Below are 23,286 nucleotides of genomic sequence, written 5' to 3' on the forward strand. Positions count from 1 at the left end.
CCTAATTCTCCACAGAAAAGCAAGCGCTGCTGATGGACGGCAAGGCCTAAGCGTCCTGGGGAGGGCAGCCCGGCACTCCGCAGCCAGAATGGCCCAGGGAGGAAATGCAGGATCACAGATAGAGTTTGAGCCCATGGCCTGAGGGTCTGGTAGGAAAGATGGCTGAATGGGAAAGAAGTCTTAAAAATATATGTAGTTGGATAATATAAATATTTTATATTTGATGAGATAAAAAAAGAAGCCGTGAAAAGGACTGACCGGAGCTTTCATTAGCATACTCGTGTAGGGCCCTTGTCAAAGACCTACACCCCGATGCAGCGGAGAGGCGCCAACGTCAGAGTGGCCAGATGAAAATCCACCACAAAGAATGGTTACAAAAAAAAATTTCAGCTGTAACCGGTTTGGCTCAGTGGATAGAGTGTCGGCCTGCGGACTGAAAGGTCCCAGGTTCGATTCCGGTCAAGGGCATATACCTTGGTTACGGGCACATCCCCAGTGGGGGGTGTGCAGGAGGCAGCTGATCGATGTTTCTCTCTCATTGATGTTTCTGACTCTCTATCCCTCTCCCTTCCTCTCTGTAAAAAATCAATAAAATATGAAAGAAAAAATCTCGGGATTTTTAGATTTTTGAGAGAAACAAATACATTGTGGAGATATTAGGACAGCACAATGTTTGCAGGATCAGACCAAAGCCTCCTAGGAGACTGAAATCCCTTGCAGTTGGGATGAATGAGGAAACTTTTCTCCCAGAAATGTGGAATGCCTTGAGAAAGAGTCCACTTTTTAAAAATATGCAGGTCAGTGTGATCATCATTCCTGAGAAAACCTGCGACTGGGAAGTCGGAAGGAGGATAGAATACTTACAGGATAGGATCAAGCCTCGCTGACTTTATGTCCTTGTTTTTATTTTTCTGGTTAGTTGGGTGATCATGGAAATGCAGTAGATAAAAAGCAACTGTGCTTGTAGCAAGCCTGTCATCATCTCATGAATAAGATGCAGACGTGTGGAAAGTAATATATGATTTGTAGGCTTTGTTCCAATTCTAAGTTTTATAAAATAGTTTTGAGGGAGGCCCTCAGATATCCATAGCTAATCTCCAGGCCCATGTGTTTTTGAAGTGAATTAAGTTGTCTGTTTTAAAAGGGCTGGCTGTCCTTTCCCTTCCCTCCTCCAAGCGAGGACATCCTACAAGCTGTAGAAATCCACGCAGCAGTGGGCTTATTTCTTTGTTCTCTCTCTCTCTCAGCTCCTGCATCATAGGAGAGCGAATATTTCTCACTAGGCCTTATTAAAGTTGCTTATCCCACAGTGAGCTGCAAAAACAAACAAACAAACAAACAAAAAAAACTTCCCTCACTGTCCTTTTAATTAGATTTTTGCACAAGTAGGTAGCCTGCTGTGACAGATACAGCACCAGGTGACCAATATCAGTTTCATTCTGAATCATCCTCTGTGTTTCCAGAAGAGTTGAACACAAATTCCCTCAAACTGAGCACACGGTCCAGTGCTAGCCTTACTCTTAGGGACTGTGTGGTCCAGGTTCTTCCCGGACGCTAGCTACCCTCTCCATCTCTCCTGACCCAGTGCCGTCGGGTGACTGGGGAGTCCAATGTCTGCCCGGTTTGCACTGCAGGTCACCAGTTTCAGGAAGGGGGTTGGCCAAAGCTTTGGGTTATGCTTCTGGTTTTGAACGTTGTTTGCTTACAGGACTGTCATGAAGTCAGGCTCAGAGCTGGTGAAGGCCGGGTTACGCGCATTCTTTGAAAATGCTGCGGAAGACTTAGAGAAGACTTCAGAAAACCTGAAGCTCGGGAAGTTCACCCATTCCAGAACGCAGATTAAAGGCGTCTCTCAGAATATTAACTACACCACGGTGGCGCTGCTCCCCATCCTCACGTCCATCTTTGAGCACGTGGCTCAGCACCAGTTCGGGGTGGATTTACTCTGTGAGTCAGATGCTGTGGATTCACATGCACATGGCCACAGACAGGAAGTGTGTGTGTGTGGCTCAGTCTCTGAGGCTGACCTTGAGGGAGGAGTAGAGAGAGAATCATTCCACACGTTTTCTTTTTATATTTAAAAATGAATTAGTAAACTCTCGGACGAGGAGAAACCCCCAAATTTGAGTATATAGTATTTCACCTTTTCCTACTGTTATTCAGGACCAAAATTTTCCACCCACTGGTTTAGCTCCCAGCCTTTTGTTCCTACTTAATTTGAACAGGTAGGTTATCTGAATAATCCAGCAGGATTGCTCCCAGGGCTTTTCAGACACCAATTTTCCTCTTAAGAAGCCCTAATTTATTCATTGAATACCAGGAGCAAAGGAAAGCTGCTACCATTTCCTTATCTGGGGCTTCAGAGGACCATCGTCGGTTGGTTTTACTTTAGTTTGCATGCAGGACCATGTACAGGCCTCTCCTGCAAATATTCTGCCACCAAGCTTCAGCTTCACGCTTTAAATGCTAGCACATGATTTCATTTAATTTAACCAGTTGTCAGTAGCTAAGGCTGGGTCTTCCATATCCCTGAGCAACTGAAAATCAGTATTTCCGTGGGGTTAGCGGGCATGGCGCAGAAATAACTCACCTCCTTGTTAAAAAATAAAAAACTGAATAGTTCTCACTGTGGTCAGTTAGTCCCAGCCCTGTGATGAGTTGCAGACATTACCAGGGGCATGTAGCCTGCAGATAAACTTGTGAGTTCCCAGGTGAAACATGCCCTTCCCTTTGGATTTTCCCAGGTGGCAAAATCACAATCTGATTAAATTGCCTTTTGAAAAACTTCCCTGAGAGAACTTGGGACAGGTGAAAATGAGGAATTTTGCTCCAACTCTGAAGAGGTAGAGACATTGTACATACAGTGGGGCCTTGACTTACGAGTTTAATTCGTTCCTCGTTAAGGAGCTTGTTAACTCAAATTACTCTGTCAACTCAAAGCAAAAAATGGGCCGACAGCTGGTATCTCAAAAAGCTCGTTAGTTGGGACACTCGTAATCAAGGCCCCACTGTATCTTCCTAGGAAATGAATAAAAGGCTCATTAAAACTTCAGATTTCTTGCATTCCTCCTTTCAAAGCAAGAAAATATGTTCCTCTGGATAAAATTTGACTACGGTATCTCCTTCTACTCAAAAAAAAAAAAAAAATCCCATATGGAAGGACTCAGTGGTCTAATGATTCCTTGTGATCCCCAACCTGAGCCCCACAGAGGAACTGGGATGGCTCAGTGGAGGAGGGTCTCCTATCAATATTTTCTCTCCCAGTTCAGCAACTAGAACTTGGGTAGAAAGGGGCTATAAGAAAGGAGGGTGGTAGGAGGAGGGAGAGAAAGAAAAAGATCTCTCTGGCTCTCAGGTGATGCCAACGCGTTTTTCTGTTGGTAGACCCTTTCCGTGTGCGGGAGGTGGCGAGCTGTGATGGTGTGAGGCAGTGACGCTCTTTTTGTTCTTTCCAGTGGGTGACGTGCAGATTTCATGCTACCACATATTATGCAGCCTCTACTCCCTTGGAACAGGAAAGAACATCTATGTGGAAAGGTAATGAGTGAACACAGGAGGCTAACACATTCAGGCTCAGAAAAACGTTACTTAACAATAGCATCTTTTCAGTCCAGCAAAATCAAAATGCTCGCTGAAATGGGATGGTGAATTTGAGCCTAGGTTACGAAATGTTTATGGCAATGTTAAGAAGTGGAATGATGCTTTTAATGTTATGACTTTTGTGGAGATAGCTGGCGAAGGAGCAATAGAGCCAAGTAAAAATCATGTGCTAGTGACCAAAAAATGTCACAGAAAATGCCCATTTCTTCATAATCACAGCTTCCAAATCGCTTCCAGGGCTCCGGTGGTTAAGCTGGCTGAGAAACTCGAGGGACATGAGGCAGTTGCTTAGAGTTGAATGAGTTTCTATGCGATACAATCCTGGGCCTTGACCGTTGTCGGCTGTCAGATTAGCTATAGTTTTAAACGAGGCCACACTTTGGTAGCAGGAATGCTTTTCAATAATCTTGAATCTGAACAAGCTGATTGACAGAGCATGTGGGTATCAGCTTGGCTCTCTAATCTGCCTGGAGCTGTGGAGGCCTTTGTGACCCTCTGCTTTTCACCATCAGATGCCATGTGTTGTGTTATTCTGTTTAAATGTATGTGGAAGATCAAAGGGATAAACACAGTATTAACCAAACTCTGGACTTAATCTCATCCTTGGAAGTCTTTCTTTTCTTCCCCCCTCCCCCTCTTCAAATGAGGAAACTGGAAGGAATTTGATCTGTGCTTGAAATTATTTCATCTAAACATGTCTTTTTATCTATGCCCTGTGTGCCTCCTCAGTTTATGGTACCTTTATCAAGTCAATAATAAATCCTTGTTTCATATCAAAACTTACATAAATTCTTACTGCAATTTCTAAAAAAGACAAAAAAAAAAAAAAGACTGGTTCTTTCAAAAATTCAGTAACTACCCCTCACCGGTTTGGCTCACTGGATAGAATGTCCTTCTGCAGACTGAAGGGTCCCGGGTTTGATTCCGGTCAAGGGCACATGCCTGGGTTTCGGGCTCAATCCCCAGTGTGGGCTGTGCAGGAGGCAGCCAATCAATGATTCTCTCTTATCATTGATATTTCTATCTCTCTCTCTCCCTCTCCTTTCCTCTCTGAAATCAATTTTAAAAAAAAACAAACAACAACAACAACAAAAACTCAAGTACTATGACTTGAAATCATGTCCTAGTAACCAAAACATGTTCAAGAAATGTCTGTCTTCATAACCACAGCTTCCACACAGCTTCTGTAGTGTAAGAGTTTGAGAAACTAATGACTACTTTATTTTTATTATGATTTTAATTCCTTATTGTTGCATAGCTTTCCTTACTGCTTTACATAAAATATAGATATGTTTGTCATTTAGAACTGGGAGAACAAAAGTTTCAACCACATTATACCAAGTCAACAAAAGAATTAAGTTAAAATTTCCCATTTGATGGGAGTTGGTCAAGAATTTTACTTAGGGAGGATGTCTTTAATTCATTCCTTCCATTAAACATTTGTGAATATTTTCCAATTTCTTATTCTTTCATTTTTTATGTATGTATATACATGCATCTATATGTGTATGTGTTTCTTTGTACATTTTTTCTTAAAGCTTGTGCATTATTCTCTTGGAAAAAAAGGTCAAATAAAGGTCGGCTCTGAAATGTCAGACCAGAAAAAGATTCATATGACTTTTCATGCTTTATTCATATATTCATTGCAGTTTTATTATGTATCTGCTCCCCGCAACGTTGAGAATATTGTGCCTGTACACTCCGTGGTGGTGGGAGTCAGCTAGGAGAAGCACCTAGCTTAAGTCTGCTCCAATTGTCTGTCTGCTAGTTAATGATTTAAAATCCTACACTTGCAATGCTACCGCTATTAACCACCTTTGTTTTCTTTTGTATTGTGAAAGTGAGACATACTTTAGAGATTTACTTCTCCCTTCTTTCCCTGGCTGCCTTTGACCAAGGCTGCTCAAACATTGCAAGCTTTCCCTAACCCTCTGAGATTGCTCTTTAGTACCATCCCTGCCCCTGCTTTCTGCCCTCTGCGATGTGTTGTTTTCTCTCCTTAGCATCCTCTGCAATATACACGGAGGAACTTTCACAGCTGCAAATCCCCAGATATGTGCAAGGCGTAATTATTATTGCTGTGATGACTTTGTCTCTGCCTGTGTCCCTGGCAACAAGGTCCCGATCCCTGGAAATAAAATTGAGAGAACGACTTGGAAGTAACAAAAACTGAAATACAAATTGAACCCTCCTCAATCTGTCACCATGACCAAGTACTATATATGAAAAATACTCTACTAGACAGGATGAACTGAGGGAGGAAGACAAAAGAGTTTCCACATCCAGTGAGAAACTCTAAGAAGAAAGATCATTTGGTTGCTATGGACCTGTTTGTGTAGCTCTTGCTTGATTGGTCCACAGCCACACCGCCCTCTGGGGGGCGCTAATGACCAGAGAAGCATTGTAACAGCAGGCCTTTATCAGCTCAGTCTCTCTGGGGCCTGGAGGTCACAGTCATTCACCCTGGTATCTCACAGCCAGGAGCATTAATTGGCAGACTTCTGAGCTTTACTTTTATAGAACTTTTAACAGGCCAGGGGAACTGTTGTTTATATCCTTTTTGGCCCAGTGGCTAATTAGCATCATTGTGAGCTCCAGACTAGAAAGTGTCCTGGGGTGAGCTGGGAGAGACTCCGGTTTCTCAGTAATTAATATCCGGAGGATAGGACATGCGTGCCCCTCGAGTCAGTGCAGCACTGGGAAACTGTCTTCCGTCCTGAGGACTGCCTTCGTATGAGACGGACGTTCTAGAAATTCGCTGTCATGAGTTCATGACTAATTTTGGTGAGAGAGTAAGCAAGAGGGGAATAATGGGTCAGTTTAGCACCAAGACAACCCAGGGCCTGCCGTTTCCCAGGTTCACCTCCCTGGGCCAGCTGAAATTTGCTCTCAGGTCTGCCCTTCCTTGTCATCCCTGACTTTCACCTAGGATTGTTTCCTTTCAATGCCCTCCCCATGGCATTTCTTTTCCATCGCAATTTATCTCTGTATTTCCTCCTCCTCCTCAAAAGGCAAGACTGAAGGAGAAGAAACACAGTATCTCTCTTCATTGGCCACGGTGATTGGTTAAATGGAGAGAGTGTTGACTGAAAAATAAGCAGCCTGTTGTAGATTCTCGTATTTGAGATAGACAGGCCCTCACCTTAGCGGTCACTGGGGTGTTGGTCATTGAGGTCTGAAGTTAAAAGGATGCCTCTCTTCTCGTGCTTTCCCTCCACCCTGAGCTTAGCAAAGGAGGAAAGACAACAGCTAAAACTGTCTGGCTTACTCCTCGGGAAGCACTGGCTCCCCTAGTCACCCCCACCACATAGTCAATGCTTGTTATCTGCGCCCAGAGACCCTACAGTTTTGACATTCGGGCTTCTTGGTGCTGCCAGATGTGTTGGCTGTTGTCACAGTGAAGAGCAGGTTCCACAGCCTTGGGTGCAGGTTCTAGTGGGAGCTTCAGGGAACCCGAGGGCTGAATGCCTTTCTGTTTCCACGGAAGTGCAGTCGTGGGTTAAGTGTCTGCTCTTGGCTGCAAGTGCGCCCACTCTTGCTGGCGTTTTTCTCCATGGTGGTTCCCAAGAGATACAGCCTGACACCCTCCGCTTCAGGGGGTTAGCTAGTGAGCTTCATGCTCACAGCATCAGTGCACAATTTGAGTTGATCCGTTACAGAGCAAAGCGAACAAGATGGGCTTGAGCACTCTAAGCCCTTCCAGTTCTTAATTAGAGACCAATTGTCTACATTTCCCACTGATTATCTTGGCATCGTGGTCTACCAAAGAACTCACAATATTGGTCTGTTTGAAGAATTTTTTCCCTTATATGGGAGCTGACATCACGTGTGTAACTCACGGGACCGGTGTGTGATCTGTCCATGATTGAATGCCAATGGGTGAGGAAGAGGAGATATTTGTGGGTGAAAAACAGATATTTGTGGGCTCTGCTCTCTCATTCATCAGAAAGCAACAGATAACAGCCCCACACAGGGCCCTCAAGCCAGCACTGTCACTGTGCTGTCTCACCAGCAGGAAGGACCCACTGGGTTAGACAGTACAGCTCGAGGCTAAGTCCAGGTCTGCGAGGGAGAAGCACTATTTCAGTACCAGCTCCACGCAGACCAGCCAGTGGCTGGTTCCTGTCACTTACACTTGCGGACTTGGTCATCCCACAAGCAAGCACAAATCCTCTCAGAGAACCAAAATTCTGAACTGTTTGGTTGCTTGTTTCAGAGAAAAATTTCAAACCCAGAGCTTAATGCATTACATGCTGGACACTCAAATGTTTATGAAAGGAAGAGAAAGAATAGGTGTTAGAGGCCTTTCCTCTAAATCATGCAAGATGCTCTGGGACCTATTATTTCTATTAGAAGTTGGTTATCTTATTTTGTGTCTAATTAGTACTTTTGGCCCATTATCTACTGTTCCCACTGGTGGACACAGGCTCCATCCATAGCATAGAATAGACACAGAGAAATTACACAGAAGATTTCAAAGCACTTTGAGGACGAGGAGGATCAGATTCAGTGTGGATGCCAGCAAAACTTGCTCTCAGACATGCTGGGAGATAAGTACAAAACTACATAGCATATTATATCACCTTGGCCAATTAATAACTGGGTTCCAAGTAGTGAGACCATTGCAGAGCATTGGTTAGTGTCCAGCAAAAGATGGGGGAGAAAGAAGTGTATGTAGCTCTGCTGAGCCCAGGGCCCGGGGTTGTCCAGTGGAGTCATCTATGAGAAGCGGCCTGAGACATCCTGGGGAAGGGGCCTGGCCTGCCAATGGGGCCAGCATGTGAGTGGCAGCACTTCTGAATGGACTTGTTTGTTTCCAGACAACGTCCTGCCCTTGGAGAATGCCTGGCTTCCCTGGCAGCTGCCATTCCAGTGGCATTCCTGGAGCCCACCCTTAACCGCTACAATCCGCTCTCCGTCTTCAACACCAAAACCCCCAGGGAGAGATCTAGTAAGTATCTTCCCACAGATCATCAGCCCATGTGCTGGGAGGAGAGCCCAGGAAGGAAGGCCGTGCAGGCAGGGAGCGGTGGCCTGCAGCACTGCTGCTTGACATGCTCTGAGGGGCCAGGGGTCAGGGCTGGATGTGATGTGTTGCATGTCTCCATCTTGCTGGGAAAATGAGCATGGGCAAGCTCTTTGTTACTGTTAGACTTTGGTTTCTTCCCCTGTAAAATGAGGAACCTGAAACCTCGGGTTCTCTTGTCTGCCCTGGGTCTTCTCCTCCTGCCCCCTGGGGATGTGATGACTTGCTCAGTTTCTCTCCAGGGTCAGCAGAAGGGCAGGTCTGCACTAATAACCTATTATGCTCTTCATGTCCAAGGAGAGACTGTTTCCAAGGATGATGACCACACATTCTCCATCTGCACGGAGAATAAAACATAGGAAAACACCAGAGGGAAGTGAAATGACACAAGAACAGAGCATTGTTCTAAGTTCTAAGACAGCAGTTGGCAAACTGATGATGAGCCCACTGCCTGATTTTGTAAATAACCTTTTCTTGGAGCAGGTCACACCCACTTATTTAGATGTTGCTGTGGCTGCTTTAGCACTATGTTGGGAAGGAAAAATAATCTTCCCTCTACCCTGCATTGTTCTTGGCTAAAACCTCTGTAGAAAAGGCAGGTTAACAAGAGAAAAATAAAACCATTTTAATCACATACATATGTACATGTGCCCCACAGAGATGTGAGATTGGAAAGGTAGCCTGAGGATTGAGCCTTAAACACCATCCAGGCTAAGGAAAGGGGCAAAGGCATGGGCCGTGGAAGGGAAGGAGGCAGTCAGGAAGGGGAGAAGAGCTGTTTGTAAAGAAAGGTTGCCAGGCCATTCAGATGTCTCTCAGATGAAACAGTCCTGCTGGGTAAGAGCTCTCTTTCCGGAAGACTGCCTTTCTATTGTAAATCCTTTTATAAATGTGGAGTTTTTTGACAAAAGAGTAACTTCTAATCCTTCTTCAGAGATTCTGTATGCTGTTTCTTAAAAATAATCAGCTCAAAATAATCGCTGTGCTAAAGAGGCGTATTTGCAGTGGCACTTTCTGCTTCCCTTCCACTCCAGCGGCAGAGCTGAGTCATGGCAGCAGAGACTGTCTGGCCTGCGATGCCTAAAATATTTATGCTCCGGCCCCTTACAGAAAAGGTTTTCCACCCTCTATCCTAGAAGAACTTAGAACTGTAATGCAAGGCAGGTTGTAAACCTGCTCCTGGAGGGTGGAAGGGAGAGTCCTCCCATTTGGATGAGTTGTGATCCCACTGATGGGCAGTGGAATAGAGGAGCTTCACACAGAAACCTTGAATCAACTAGAAAGAACTACAGTGATTCGGTGTAACATGAAACAAAAAGTAACATGAAGCAAAAATTACCACACCATGGGCCTAATCAATATCAAGAAAAACCATGCCTGGCCAGAGTTATTCCGTGCATCAAAGGGCCGCCTGTTCTTTTTCTTGTCAGGGCACATACCCTGGTTGTAGGTTCGATCCCTCATAGGGGTGTGCAGGGGGCGGCTGATCAATGTTTCTTTCTATCTTCCTCTCCCTTCCTCTTGCTCTAAAATCAATAAAAACATAATTTTAAAAAAAACATAATTTTTAAAAAAAACGTAGTAAACCATTTCAAACCAGAACCATCCTATTCAGTACCAATATTACCTTGAAATATTGATATACCAGACCAACAGGTGATGGACAGCATAGCGATTGTATTTGGTTCAGGCCCTCTTCTCAAGCTGCTATGAGATCCTAAGGGAGGGAGTGCTAAGAGAGTACAGGTTCATGCTCCACTCTTTACCACCAGTCTCCCTATCTAAGAATGCAGAGTGCTCAGCCAAGGTGGGTTTATCCCCATTTGCCTTTTCTACTAAAGATAAAAGAAACACCTTGCCCTCAGAAATGATCACCAGGATGGTTTAGATAAGGTCCCTTTATAAAACTCTTTTCCTGAGCAAGGATACAATGGAGACTGGTGTTCTCAGGACTGGTGAAGAAAGAAACACTGCTGAGATGCCTCCACTTTCCAAAGTCTCTGATGAAATTTCCAAGTTAATTCCCTCCAGCCTCATCTCACCCTTTCTCTCCTTTCTTGGACTAGCAAAAAGATGTTTCAACCTTGGGTTTTTTCCGCCCTCTCATGATTCTAAATGAGTCACATCTTGCAGCTGAGTGGGAGCTGAGCAACTGAGTGGCTTTAGTAACGTTGAGAAGGGCTGTGACATCTGTAGGCAAATGCCAGACCAAGCGTTGTTCCCCAGTTCCAAAGAGACATGGGCCCAGTCACGACCGTACTGGACATTTATACATTCATTCTGCTCCAACTTTGACTCAAGAAATAGTGCACCTTTGTCTCAGTATCAGAAATATGTTGGGAAAGAGAGAGACCTACTCTGCTCTTGAACGTATAGAGGCACAGCAGCAGACAAAGTGAGAGCTTGACAAATAGATAGAGGGAACCTAGATCGGCTTTGGGAGGGAGGGGAACAACTCTGTCCCATTGTGCTCCTTCTCAAGAGCTATTTGAAAAATGTTGCTTCTTATTTTCCATACCACTACATTGATTTGATAAGACACGTTCATAAATAAAAAATAAGTACCTGTCATTGCTTACTCATAAGAAAGAAAAGAGAGAAGGTTGTGATTAGAGATGACACAGTTCTTCATCCATTAGTGACATACTGTGGGACTCAGTACCCAAGTCCCCTGAGTCCATGTTTTTCAGCATTCAGTTAATCAAAGAGTGAATGCTGATCACGTGTATGGCTCTTGAAAAGTAGACTGTGCATGAATATGTATTATGGGGTAACCAAGTTTGCCTGGAGTCAGAGAATGAGTGATGGCCTAACAGACTCTATGGAAGTAGACTTCATTCATTATATAAAGTGGACGACTGAAGGGATCAAGAAGGGGCAGGAATGTATAGGGTGACAAATGAGGTGAGTCTTCAGTTTAGAAATACAATATGAACTGATTTATCAAGCCTTCAGTCAATTGGACATCTCTATTAATTGACAGTTAGTATTCTGCCAGCAGTTACTCATATTAGTAACTCTCCTACCCTACAAGATCCTAATGCATTTTCTAACTCATCCAAAAATTATAAAGAGATGTCTAGAAAAGGTTTAATACTATTATGTGCCAGTTATCCAAAACTAGATAAAATCTTTGGTTATGTGTGGCAGTGGTCTATTAATCAGAACATTAGATTGGCCAAAACATCCTAATCACCAGCCAGTTTACTTTGCACACCCTAATTGGGATAATCAACCAGAGGAAGGAGGTCCAGTTTCCATGGAAGCTCTGCCTCCACTCCAAAGAGGTGGAGCTCTCTGCTGCCCTCTTCTTGAGGCAAGAGCTGCTCAGTGAAGAATATACAACTTTGTGAATCTAACTCAGTGGTTCTCAAACTCCAGCATACATCAGAATTCTCGGAGGGCTGATTAGAATGAAGCTTGCTGAGTCCAGCCCATAGAGTTTCTAACCCAGTGGGTCTGGACTCAGGAGGTCCTATCACTACTTTGCTGCTGCTGGTGGTGGGAGGACTTCACTTTGAGAACCACTGATGTAGAACAGCGATTTTCAACTGGTGTTTTGCAAGAATTTTTAAAACATGCAATACCTAACTATTTAGTCAGAGGCACTGACCTCTTTTCCCTTAGATTGTCAAATAAAAAAATAACAATAGCCAACACAACAATAACCATCTGGTGTGAATGAATCAAAATTAAACCTATGTTTTGTCAGACCAGCAAAAAATATATATTTTTGGTGTGCTGCAGAAATTTAGTAATCAGTTTATGTGTGCCATGAGCTACGAAAGGTTAAAAATTGTTGATCTAGAAGATGAAAGGACAGTCGTTCAGATGATCCTCCCTAACAGTCTTGCGTCTGATTCTGACAAGACCCCGCTAAGGCTGTTTTTCAGGTAGATAACTCAGCAGCATTCATTCTGTGGTTTTATATGGCATTTATGTTTTCCTTAAGGGAAAAAAAGTATTCCTGTGGAGGTATTGTCTACATGCCATTTAAACACACACACACACACACACACACACACACACACACACACACGAGCCTTCTTATTTACAATTTTACAGCAAACAACTGTAAGCTTCAGTTGCACTGTGGTGGTTGGCATTACTCTGTGTGCAGAGCTGGAGGTAGACAGTTTCCTCTGTCTTTACCTCTTTATTCTGACACTGTTTGTGTGAAATTTTGTTTGTGAGAGTCTCCCTAGGCCCCCATGTTGAGGTCACCCCTGATTGCTGTTGTTCTGCTAAAAAATAGAGGCTAGACTTATTCTCTGAAAAAGCCTGTGTGGGCAGGGGACCATATCTGGCCACTGTAAATCCGGGAGGCCAGGGGTCTTTGGCTTTCATGCTGTGAATCCTTTTGAATGGTCTGGATTTTAAAGAATACTGGTCCACTCCTAGCTTCCAAGGCAGAGAGATCCTTAGCCTGCTACTTACCAAAGGCCGTAGTGATAACAACAGAAAGTCATCCTAAGGAAAGCATGTTGGGACCTCATGGGACTGATCCGTAGCAGGGAGCTCCCCGGGGTCCACTGCGTTGCCACATGCCATCCAGGAGAACCACCTGTCTCAGCTACAGATTCACTCACTCCACGGTAGCCAGGGTTGTTATTTTGTATGTCTGCTCTAGGCAGTATGATCACAAGGGAGATCAAAACAGTCCCTTTCAACCAGCCAGTATTTCTAAAAGCCAAAGAATTTGCCTTGGCCCCTTACTCATTAACCCTTCAGCTACTGTGGACCCAAGGTCTGAAGTAGACCCCCAACCAGCAGCAACACCAATAGTAGCAGAGGGCCTGCAGGCATAACCCGCCTCACTGAACACAAACTTCTATTTGAAGGCTTCTGCTTTGTCCTGAGAAACTCATGAGAACTTTACTTCTAGTATCAAAAATCATCTCCTCAAATCTTCTAGTGGGACTCATGCTCTGGGAAAATGCTCCACAATTTCCTGTGGCTTCTCAGACTTCCTCGCCACTGTGGTGCCTGATGCTTTGGCCCAGCGTGAGAAGTTTGGCCTTTGGGTGGCGTGTACCCACCCCCAGGCCCAGGTGGACTCTGTGGGGAGCAGTAAGATAAAGGGATGCACCTGTAGAGCTTTGGGCTTGTGCTTCTTTCTCAACCAGCCGTGTCCCTCACTCAGCACCCTTTTTGTCTTCTCGCCTGTTAGGAAGCTCAGGATGCTTCCAGTCTCTCTTCCCAGCTTTAGGGGGAAAGTGTCCTTTTCCTTAAAGAGAACAGGACAGCTAGCCCCTGGCTGCTTCTGTTGGCTCCTCTTATATCTGATAACCGTTAATGTGGAACTCTGTTGCCACTTCATCCCGTCTGTCCTTGTTCAGCGAAGTGACTGCAGTCATTCAGAGGAAAGGGCAGGGCTATTCATTGTCCCTTGCACATATGCCTGCAGGAACAAAAAGGCCGAAGTGATTGACAGATCACCTCAGGTCAATTGTAAATGCAGAAATCAACTCATGTGCAATGTTTCTTTCCCAAAATTTCCAACTGGATGGAACATGTTGTTGTCTCTGGTCCCGCTGAGGCAACATGTGATGAGGTTTCCTTTCCTTTTCTAAACAGTGCAGATGCCATCCCAGTGATTGAACCACGAGTTGGCAACCAAACACCCATTAGTGCTTTTCTCTAACTAGATGTGCCTTCCCTGCAGTGCACGCACTCAGGACAGGAGGGAGAAGCCCAGAGACCAGCTTGGTCACAGAGAGGTCTTGGGAAATGCCCCTCAGCTGGGTCCCTGTTATGCTCCTTTAACCTTCAAGCTGAGTGTGACATGTGGGGGGATAACCCAGCCTCTGGAAGCTGCAGTCTTCAGCTGACAGAAGCTCCACATCCAGGGCTCCCTCACACGCAAGGCTCTGGGGTGGAAACTCACACCTACTGACCAAAGGGAGGGTGGGACAGAGGAGAGAAGGTTGCACCATTGTGCTTTTGAATTATTGCCCCTTTGTTCTTCCTGTATGCTCTCGGCCAGTTCTGGGGGTGCCAGACACAGTGGAAGAGATGTGTCCTGACATCCCCCCGCTGGAACGCCTCATGAAGGAAATCCACCACCTAGCCGAGTCCGGAGCCCGGTACACAGAGATGCCCCATGTCATCGAGGTGATCCTGCCCATGCTCTGCAACTACCTGTCCTACTGGTGGGAGCAGGGGCCTGAGCACCTGCCCCCCAGCACAGGGCCCTGGTGCACCAAAGTCACCTCGGATCACCTCAGCGTCATCCTGGGCAACATCCTGAAAATCATCAACAACAACCTGGGCATCGATGAGGCCTCCTGGATGAAGCGCATCGCAGGTACCACAGATGCCTTTCTCCCCAGCCCAGCTCAGGGACCAAGATGCCTAGAGCCTCTTTTCACCTCTTAGACTCTCTTTAAACTGTTCTCCCTACCCACCTCTGTTACTTAACAGTAAAAAGAATTGACTTATTCCTCTGTAGAGTTTCTTGGAGCAAATGCTCCTGCCCCGCTCCCCAGCTAGTCCAGGCCTCTGAGACCTTCTTGATAAACTCTACCTGGTGCACATGATCCTGGCTTTATTTGCTTTTGGTACTTAAGAATCCCCTTTGCTCTTCTGGTAATAGTTGTCCCATTTTCTTGATAAGTGATCCTTTGTGTTCTGCACATCTATAAAATTCACTGCCATCTGGGCCGTGCTGTAAGTTTCTGGCAGTTGTATCTTACTTTATGCTTTCTTGGGCACTCTCTAATGTAGGTTCACAGTCGTATCACTTTGTTTTGGGGTGATTTTTTGGGGGATGGGGGGAGGGTAGTTGTGTTCCTCTGGAACTCCTTACATTCAGTAGGCTCTTGATAAGTGGTGTTAGCTGATTTTCTGTTCCTAGAGCAACCTCAAAGAAAGGAAAGACTTAGAAAATGAATAACCATACTTTCCACAGTCAGGAAACCATGAGTATTTAGTGTTCTCTGTGTCAAAGTAGAGTCTGAAGGTATAGAAAAGTCCTTTCTTTGGATGGACCCATAGTTTAGAGAGAGGAGTCCACCAGAACAAGTTCACCCAAGGTCCTGGACCGTGACACATGGTGGCTGAGTCCCAAGGAGTATCAGCCTAACTCTGGGTATTTCCCTTCCCAGATAAATTAGTAGGCATTCCTCTGCATGACCAAGGAAGAAAAGTTCCTACCTCCTTCTTTTCTCAGAAATGAACTGAGATCAAAATTATAAATATTTGGGTGCTAATGTCTACTAGATAGGAGAGATAGGCTTCTGTGGACATGAATACATAAAGTTGGCATTCCTTTCTTACCTGTTAGCCCAAGAATATTGTTAACCCTGGGGCATTTGTTGATGAGCTCTCATTTATAAATCTGGATTAAGGGAAGGAAGGAGATAAAGGAGCAGCTCCCTTAGCCCCCTAGAGGAGCAGAGAGAAAAGAGGTCACAGCAAGAGAGGCACTGATGGGAATGGAACTTGGCCTTTTATTCCACAGATGAATTAATTCTACCATCAGACCACTTAATTCCTGGTACCCGAACAAAATCAATTTTAAATAGTAACCCCAAAATCACCCACATCTGGAGTAGCCATTCTAATTATAGCTCAAGGCAGAAGGACACCTCTGTGTGGGATGAGGTGTGGGGTGAAATCCAAGCCTTCACGGCTCTGAGTTTCGACTTCTTGGTTAATGCATCTCAGCAGAGAGCTACCGTCACTTTCTCTTTCCAAAATGGTCTTCTTTATGAAATTAAAAAATAAGACAAAATAAGATTTTTTAAAATGCCGAAAAGTAGACTGTTTTCAGTTAAAATGCCCTAAGCTAAAGAAACTTTGAAATATACATTAACATTGTCAACAGTTCATGACTCATTCATTTCATTCCACTTTTTTAATATAATCACTCAGGTTCTTCTCTTTATTATGAATTGAGCCAATAGGATATTCCGTTTAAGAAATAGGGTGAGACATAAAGTTTTTATCTTTCTCGTTAAGAAGGTCAGGATGATAGTCCCAAGTCCCACTGAGGCTTGTTTCTGCTCTTTGACTTCTAGTAGCCACCTCTCCCTCTCAGCTCATTATTACTGATAATAGTTTGTCTGCCTTCCTCAGGGCCCCAGGGAGCCTCCAAGCATTGGGCTGATAGTTCTCAAGTGTTGGGTGCTGAGAACTATGGTTGAGTTAACGTATTTTTAGCAACAGATTTTTCTATAAAATAACCAGAAAGCATAGTGTTCAGTGCCTACTCTTGGCTTGGCACAGTACTGGTTATTATGAACAAAATGCTTCGTTCAAGGAGTTTATAATTTACCTAGTGAGCCAAAACCAGCATGAACATACTATAAAATTATTCAAGATAGCTGTTAGGAAGAACTAGGGAGTGTGAACAGGTGCCACCCTGAGTTAATGGGTTTTCAGAGCCTCAACCTCTCAGTGTCACTTCTTTCCTTTCATCAATTGCCATACTATGTGAAATGAGGGGGAGGCCCTTTGTTTGCAAACGCAGTGTATGCCCAGCCAATCATCAGCAAAGCCAGGCCTGACCTGCTCAGAAGCCACTTCATCCCAACTCTGGAGAAGCTGAAGAAAAAGGCTGTCAAGACTGTGCAGGAGGAAGAGCAGCTGAAAGCTGACAGCAAAGGGGACACTCAGGAGGCGGAGCTCCTCATCCTGGATGAGTTCGCAGTCCTCTGCAGAGACCTCTACGCCTTCTACCCCATGCTCATCCGCTACGTGGACAACAACAGGTACAAAGGAGGCCTGGGGAGCATATCCACAGGGAGGAAGGTGGTATTTGGTTATGTTAAAGTGATAGAGGGAGGTCACAGCAGCCTCCACCAGCTCCCTCCCCCAATAATCCCTAGTGTGAGACCTCTGAGCGATGCTTTCCTTGACCAATGATTCTATATGGTCAGTGGCACGGCCACCCCTTCCATTCTCAAATACCACAGATGAGAGGGAGTTGGTCGAATAAGGGCAGCAGTGACCCACTCTTGCCCTTCTGCTGTTCTGTCACACATTCATTCAGTAGATATGAATTCATTCAGTAGACTGTCAGGCATTGGGGAACAGGATGAACAAAACAAATGAAGATGTCTGGTGCAGGGAGCTTTCATTCTGGAAGGGGAGTGGGGCATGCAGACAATAAACAAAGTAAGTACTTATATAATTATCTATACTTACTTTTATATTTAAATATATACTTTACTTATAAAAGTAATCTGCTCAAAGCAGGGTAAGGGGAATTAGGAGTGCCAGGGTAGGGTGGAGTTGCTGTTGTAAACAGAACATTACTGAGAAAGCGACATTTGAGCAAAGACCTAAAGAGATGAAGTTAGGAACCCTGCAGGTCTGGGAAGAGTGTTCCAGGAAGAGAGAACATCTGGTGCAAGCCCCGAGGAAGGAGTGTGTTTGGAATGTTCAAGGGATCACAAGGAGACTAGTGTAGCTAGGGAAGAGTGAGGGGCGCAGAGAGTGTAGATGTCGGAAAGGCAACATGAGTCAGGGCCTTGGAGGCCACTGTGAAACTGGCTTTTACTCTGAGTGAGATGAGAAGTTAGTGGAGGTTTTGAGCTCATCTGTGATGTGATCTGACTCATTATTTGAACACTATGGTGAGGGATGGAAGCAAATAAGGAAGTAAGGAGACCAGTTGGGAGGCTGACAATGATCCAGTCAAGAGCTGATTGAGACAGAGCAGACGAGAGGTTGCCAGACTGGAGGGGGTTTGGAGGAGGAGGGTGGAATGGGGAACAACTGCATAATGGGATTGGGGTTTCCTTTTAGAGTCCTGAAAATATTTTAGAAATAGTAGCCCAACATTGTGAATGTACTAATTGTCAGTAATGGCCAATTTTATGTTTTATGTATTTTACCACAATTAAAAAGAGGTGGGCTAGAAGGGGTTAATGGGGGGGGGGGCGGGGAGGCAATACTTTCAACAATAAAGATTTAATTTAAAAAATGAAAAAGAAAAAAGTTGATGTTGGCTGAGGCCAGCATGGTAATAATGAAGGTTGACAGAAGGTATCAGATTCTGGGTCTATTATGAAGTAGAGCCCTCGGGACTTCCAGATTAGGAATGAAAGAAAAGAGGTGAGTCAAGTCAAAGATGATTCTGGCAAATGGAAGGATGGGGTTTTTATCAGCTGAGTTGAGGAAGATTGTGGGTACAGAAGATGTTTAGGGGAAGATCAGGACCTCGCTTTTGGACATGTTAAACCTGAGTTGTCTAATCAATATAGAAATAACAGTGTTGAGTGGGCAGTTGAATATGAGTGCAGAGTTCAGGAGAGGGGTCTGGTGTAGATATAGGAATTTAGGAGTCATCAACATATTGGCATGTAGTCTTTAAGAACCATGAGACTGGATGAGATAAAGGATTGAAGGGGAGGGAGTTCTAAGGACTCAGCCCTTGTGCTCTCCAACATGAAGAAGTCAGACAGAGGAGGAGGAACCAGTGCCTGAGACTAAGAGGGAGTAACCAGTGAGACAGGAGGAAACCAACAGAATGATGTGTCCTGGGTGCCAACTTTATAAGGCATTTCCAGTAGGAAAGAATGATGAATGAAGTTTATTGGTGGCCTTGACCGGAGCAGTTTCAGTGGAGCAATGGAGATGAAAGCCTCTTTGGAGTGGACTAGAAGAGAATGGAAGGAAAGGATTTAGAGACAGCAATACAGACAACTTGTTCAAGGAGTTTTATTATAAAGGAGGACAGAGAAATGGGATGGTAGCTGGAGACAGAAGTAGAGTCAAGAGAAGAGTTTTTAAGATGAGAGACTAGTCAGCTTGCTTCTTTGCTAATGGGAATAATCCAGTAGAGAAGAGGAAATTGATCAGAGTGAGAGAGGATTTCTTTTTATTTTATTTATTTATTAAATTGTTTGGGGTGATTTTGGCCAACATGAACATATAGGTTTCATGTGTGGGTTTCTATGTTACAAGATCTGTTTCTAAAGCAATGCCCCTTAAACAGGCAAAGGATCAGCCTCAGATAGTTCATTCACAACAACAGGCAGGAAGGCAGAATTATTATAACGGCAGTGCTTATTAAAGTACATTTCATTTTTAAAGCAGCTATCAGCTGTTAAAGTGTATATACATTTATGGGGGGACACCCTGTATATGGATGGGTAGAATCTGTAGGAATCCCTTCCTGATTGCTTCCATCCTCAGTGAAGTAGGAAGCAAGATGATCGGCTAAGAGTGAGGATGGGGAGACGTTGCTTAGAGATTTGAGGAGTAAGAAGAAGCTATAAGACAGTGGCCAGGGAGAGGTGGGAGAGCAGATGGACCAGAGAAGGGTGGTGTGATGCCAAGTAGCATTAAGGGCCCCACTTGAGATCCATGATTATGAATTTAAAGTCTTTTTCTCCAGTCAATTCTGCTGCCAGGTTTTGGCTCAGAGTAGGAAGAGAGGTTGATTTGATCAGGGTTGGAAGTTTGCAAAGTGAGTATGACAAAGAAAAAAATGGGTTAGGGAGTCGAAGGTATATGTAAAGTAGTGATTATAAAGATTGACTATGGAATTTAATGTGAATGATGAGGGAAATGAGCACATAGGAGACTAATGACCATAAACAGAAAAAGGAACAAAGTATTGTTGGTCCTAGTGGGAGTCAAAGACCAAATAGATCTTTTTTATTATACCACACCCTTTAACTCTTGCAGGCCTAAAATACAAATTTGGGGAAGCTTGATTTTAAAATACCTCATTGTAGATAGTGAAAAGCCTAAGGAATATTTGAGGGAACATTCCTAACATTTTGAGTGGTATGCCATTCTGTCATGGGCAGGAAATTGGCCTGAATATGCCCATTTTAGAATTTATTTTATAAGGCAAATTATATGTACTATTTAAAATAATTTAAGATTACTTATATTTAGCATTTCAAAATAAATACCTTACACACACACACACACACACACACACACACACTGAGTGTATGTGTGTACATAAAATCCCTCACCTATCTATGGGACATTTGACGCACTTTCTCAAAAGAAATCCTGTTTTGAGAGTCATCATTTTAGTCACTTCTGATTAACATATTATGTTAACAGTTTAGGGAAGGAATTTGTCAGAGTTTGAGGCGAAACAAAAATGAAAGCAGAGTAAGGTTGCTCCGAGAATAGCTCTTTAATGCCACTTGTCACTATTGATGATCAAGACTGAAGATAGAGTGTGTTCCGCCGGCACCGTGTTTGACAGTGCTAAAAATGGCAATGTCACAGAGTCTTTGAGATCATCATTAATTCATTCATCCCTGCTTTTCAACCTGTTCTTCCCTGAACATCAAGGAGCATCATGGTCATCTGAGCCTGGCTTGGAAATGCCTCCTTCTATGTGTGTGCCTTTACCTTTTTCAAGTCCTTTCTTTACCCCAAAGAATTAGCTGGCTTGGAGTTCTGGAATGGTGGAATTGGCAGGAATATTTGAGGTCCCTTCATCTACCCTCTAACTGGATGAATAAATACCCCCTTCCTTTTTCCAGCAGTGCATTTCTTGCCTCTGATTATCCTCTATGGCTATACACAATAGGCACACCTCTCCCTGCGTGCAACTCCCATTCTAGTCGCAGACAGTTTAAGCCATTTGAGCTCAAATCTGTAATTCCTACCCTTGGCTCTGATCTTGCTCTTTGGAGGCACACAAAACTAATGACAATCTCTCTTGTGGCAGCTCTTCAAATATTGAAGGGTGCCATCTTCTCTTCTCCTCCTCCCTGTGTTTCCTCATTACATTAGACCTTTGTACTTCCTTCAGCCCTGGCATGGCAATGTTTCAAGTTTCTTCACCATCTACAACACTCTTCTGAAGAGAAGCTTCCGTGCATCGGTGTTCAGCCTGAGGCTGACCCAGAACGAGCAGGAATTCCAAGTGTGGTGTGGGGCGGTCAGAGCAGGGCAAAGCAGCTCTCCATCTCCTCCTCCAGAAGATACTAGGTCAGCATAGGTCCAGGACAATCTCTCTACAAGACACACTGGCTTGACTCCCTTTCTCAAAAAATGCAACTCCCTGGAGATCAGAAACAATCAGAACATGGAAGCAAACAACTTTAAATAGTGTGATTTTGGAGAAAGCTCATCTCTCAGCCTGTTGAACGAACTCTGTGTGGTGACTGCTTCAGGCTGTGTCTTCTACTGGAGGCTCAGAAAAAAGGCTGAGAGATGCTCCTACCTCTAAGTCAGACAACCTGACCATGAACATAGGAGCATGGCTTTACTTTCTTTCAAAATCTGATAACTTACCTTTTTGAGAATGGAAGTCAAACTCTCCTTACTCTTGTCATCGTCCAAGAGTTTATTATTGTGCTTCTTTTCTCCATTAATACGCTCATTAATTTTATCCACTTGGGTTGCTTCAGCCATCACCTCCACTGATCATTACCTCTAAACCCAACCTTCTTCCCACCTACAGCCTTGCATTTTCCCATGGCCCTTTGGCAGCATTCAGTGCAGATAAAGAGACTCAGGAATCAGTTAAGTGCCTCTAAAAGGATCAAGTGTCTGGATATTAAGTGAGATCATGAATTCTGTGGAAGACTGGGAGCAGGGGAAGATGAGCCTGGTACATCATGTGAGAGGAAGAAAGGCTTTGGGCAAATAGGAGAGGCGAGGTCAGGATCTTCTCATCTGCAAATACCATCTTACTCTGGCTTGAGAGAGGTGCAGTGAGTTTGTGAACATGGGGGAAGACATTTAATTAGATATTCTTCATGCATACCCACCACTCTAAACCTGGTGAAAGGAGTTCACCAGAAATAAAAAGTAAAGATTTGCCTCTTAGAGGAAGAGTGATGAAAACAAAATTCATTCAGCAGAAACTGCTTTCCCATATGAAGGCAAAGGGATCAAAATTGTCTTCTTTCTCCTGGGAGGAAATGTTGACCTAAGGTTGTTTTCAGTGCTGCTGTTATACTGCCTGTGGCTGTACTTTTCCTTGGTAGGAGAGAATATGACTCTCGTTGCTTCCCTCTCAGAGCACAGTGCAAACCTATAAAGCTTGTTTAAACCAAAACACTAAAGAATGAACAGCTGCCAGTTTTGATCAAACTTGACACTCGACCATGAAAAAGTGCTCCTGAAAAATCAATATGAAAGAAATCAAAAAGCATTATCGATCTCAAGCCTCAAGTTTGGATTGCATTTGGCTTCTGCTAATGGATATATGATTACAGTGGCCTAAACAAAGTAGAAGTTAACTCTCACATATAAAAGAAGTGCAGAGGTACCCAACCCAGGATTAGTGCGGTGCTGCTTACTGGAGACCCTCCGTGCTTTGTCTTTCTATCCTTAACATTGGCTTCCATCTTCAAAGTTACTTTATAGTGCAAAATGCCAATTAGGACCACCATATTATCATTCCAGACAGGAAGCAGGAAGGCAAAAAGTCACCTTCAGCTATCTGATCCCTTTTTAGAAAGCTTTTCTAGAAGGCTCATCCAACAACTACCACTTCCAGCTCAATGATCAGAACTTAGTCACATGGTGATCCCTCAGGGAAAGCTGGGTAATGTGACCTTCAGCAGGGCACAGTGCCAACCTGAATAAAATGGGGTGTTTTTTTCCTATGAAGGGAAGAGACTGAGTAAATAACCTATAGTGTCTGCCACATAAAGAAGAGGATAATTGGAAAAGAAAACAAGAAGGATTAGATAAGAACATCTGTGAGGCTGGAACTCAAGGCA

At 44.1% G+C, this 23,286-nt stretch overlaps 1 protein-coding gene across 1 annotated transcript in view; it reads left to right on the plus strand.

Annotated features, from left to right (window-relative positions):
* RYR3 (ryanodine receptor 3) overlaps positions 1 to 23,286 on the plus strand; it is a 546,057-nt gene that overhangs the window by 458,904 nt on the left and 63,867 nt on the right. Inside the window, 5 exon segments of the mRNA XM_059705681.1 lie at positions 1,709 to 1,947; positions 3,456 to 3,537; positions 8,421 to 8,551; positions 14,613 to 14,933; positions 17,100 to 17,340. Coding sequence (XP_059561664.1) covers positions 1,709 to 1,947; positions 3,456 to 3,537; positions 8,421 to 8,551; positions 14,613 to 14,933; positions 17,100 to 17,340 — 1,014 coding nt within the window.

This window comes from Myotis daubentonii, chromosome 1, assembly GCF_963259705.1.
Source record: "Myotis daubentonii chromosome 1, mMyoDau2.1, whole genome shotgun sequence".
Lineage (NCBI taxonomy): Eukaryota > Metazoa > Chordata > Mammalia > Chiroptera > Vespertilionidae > Myotis > Myotis daubentonii.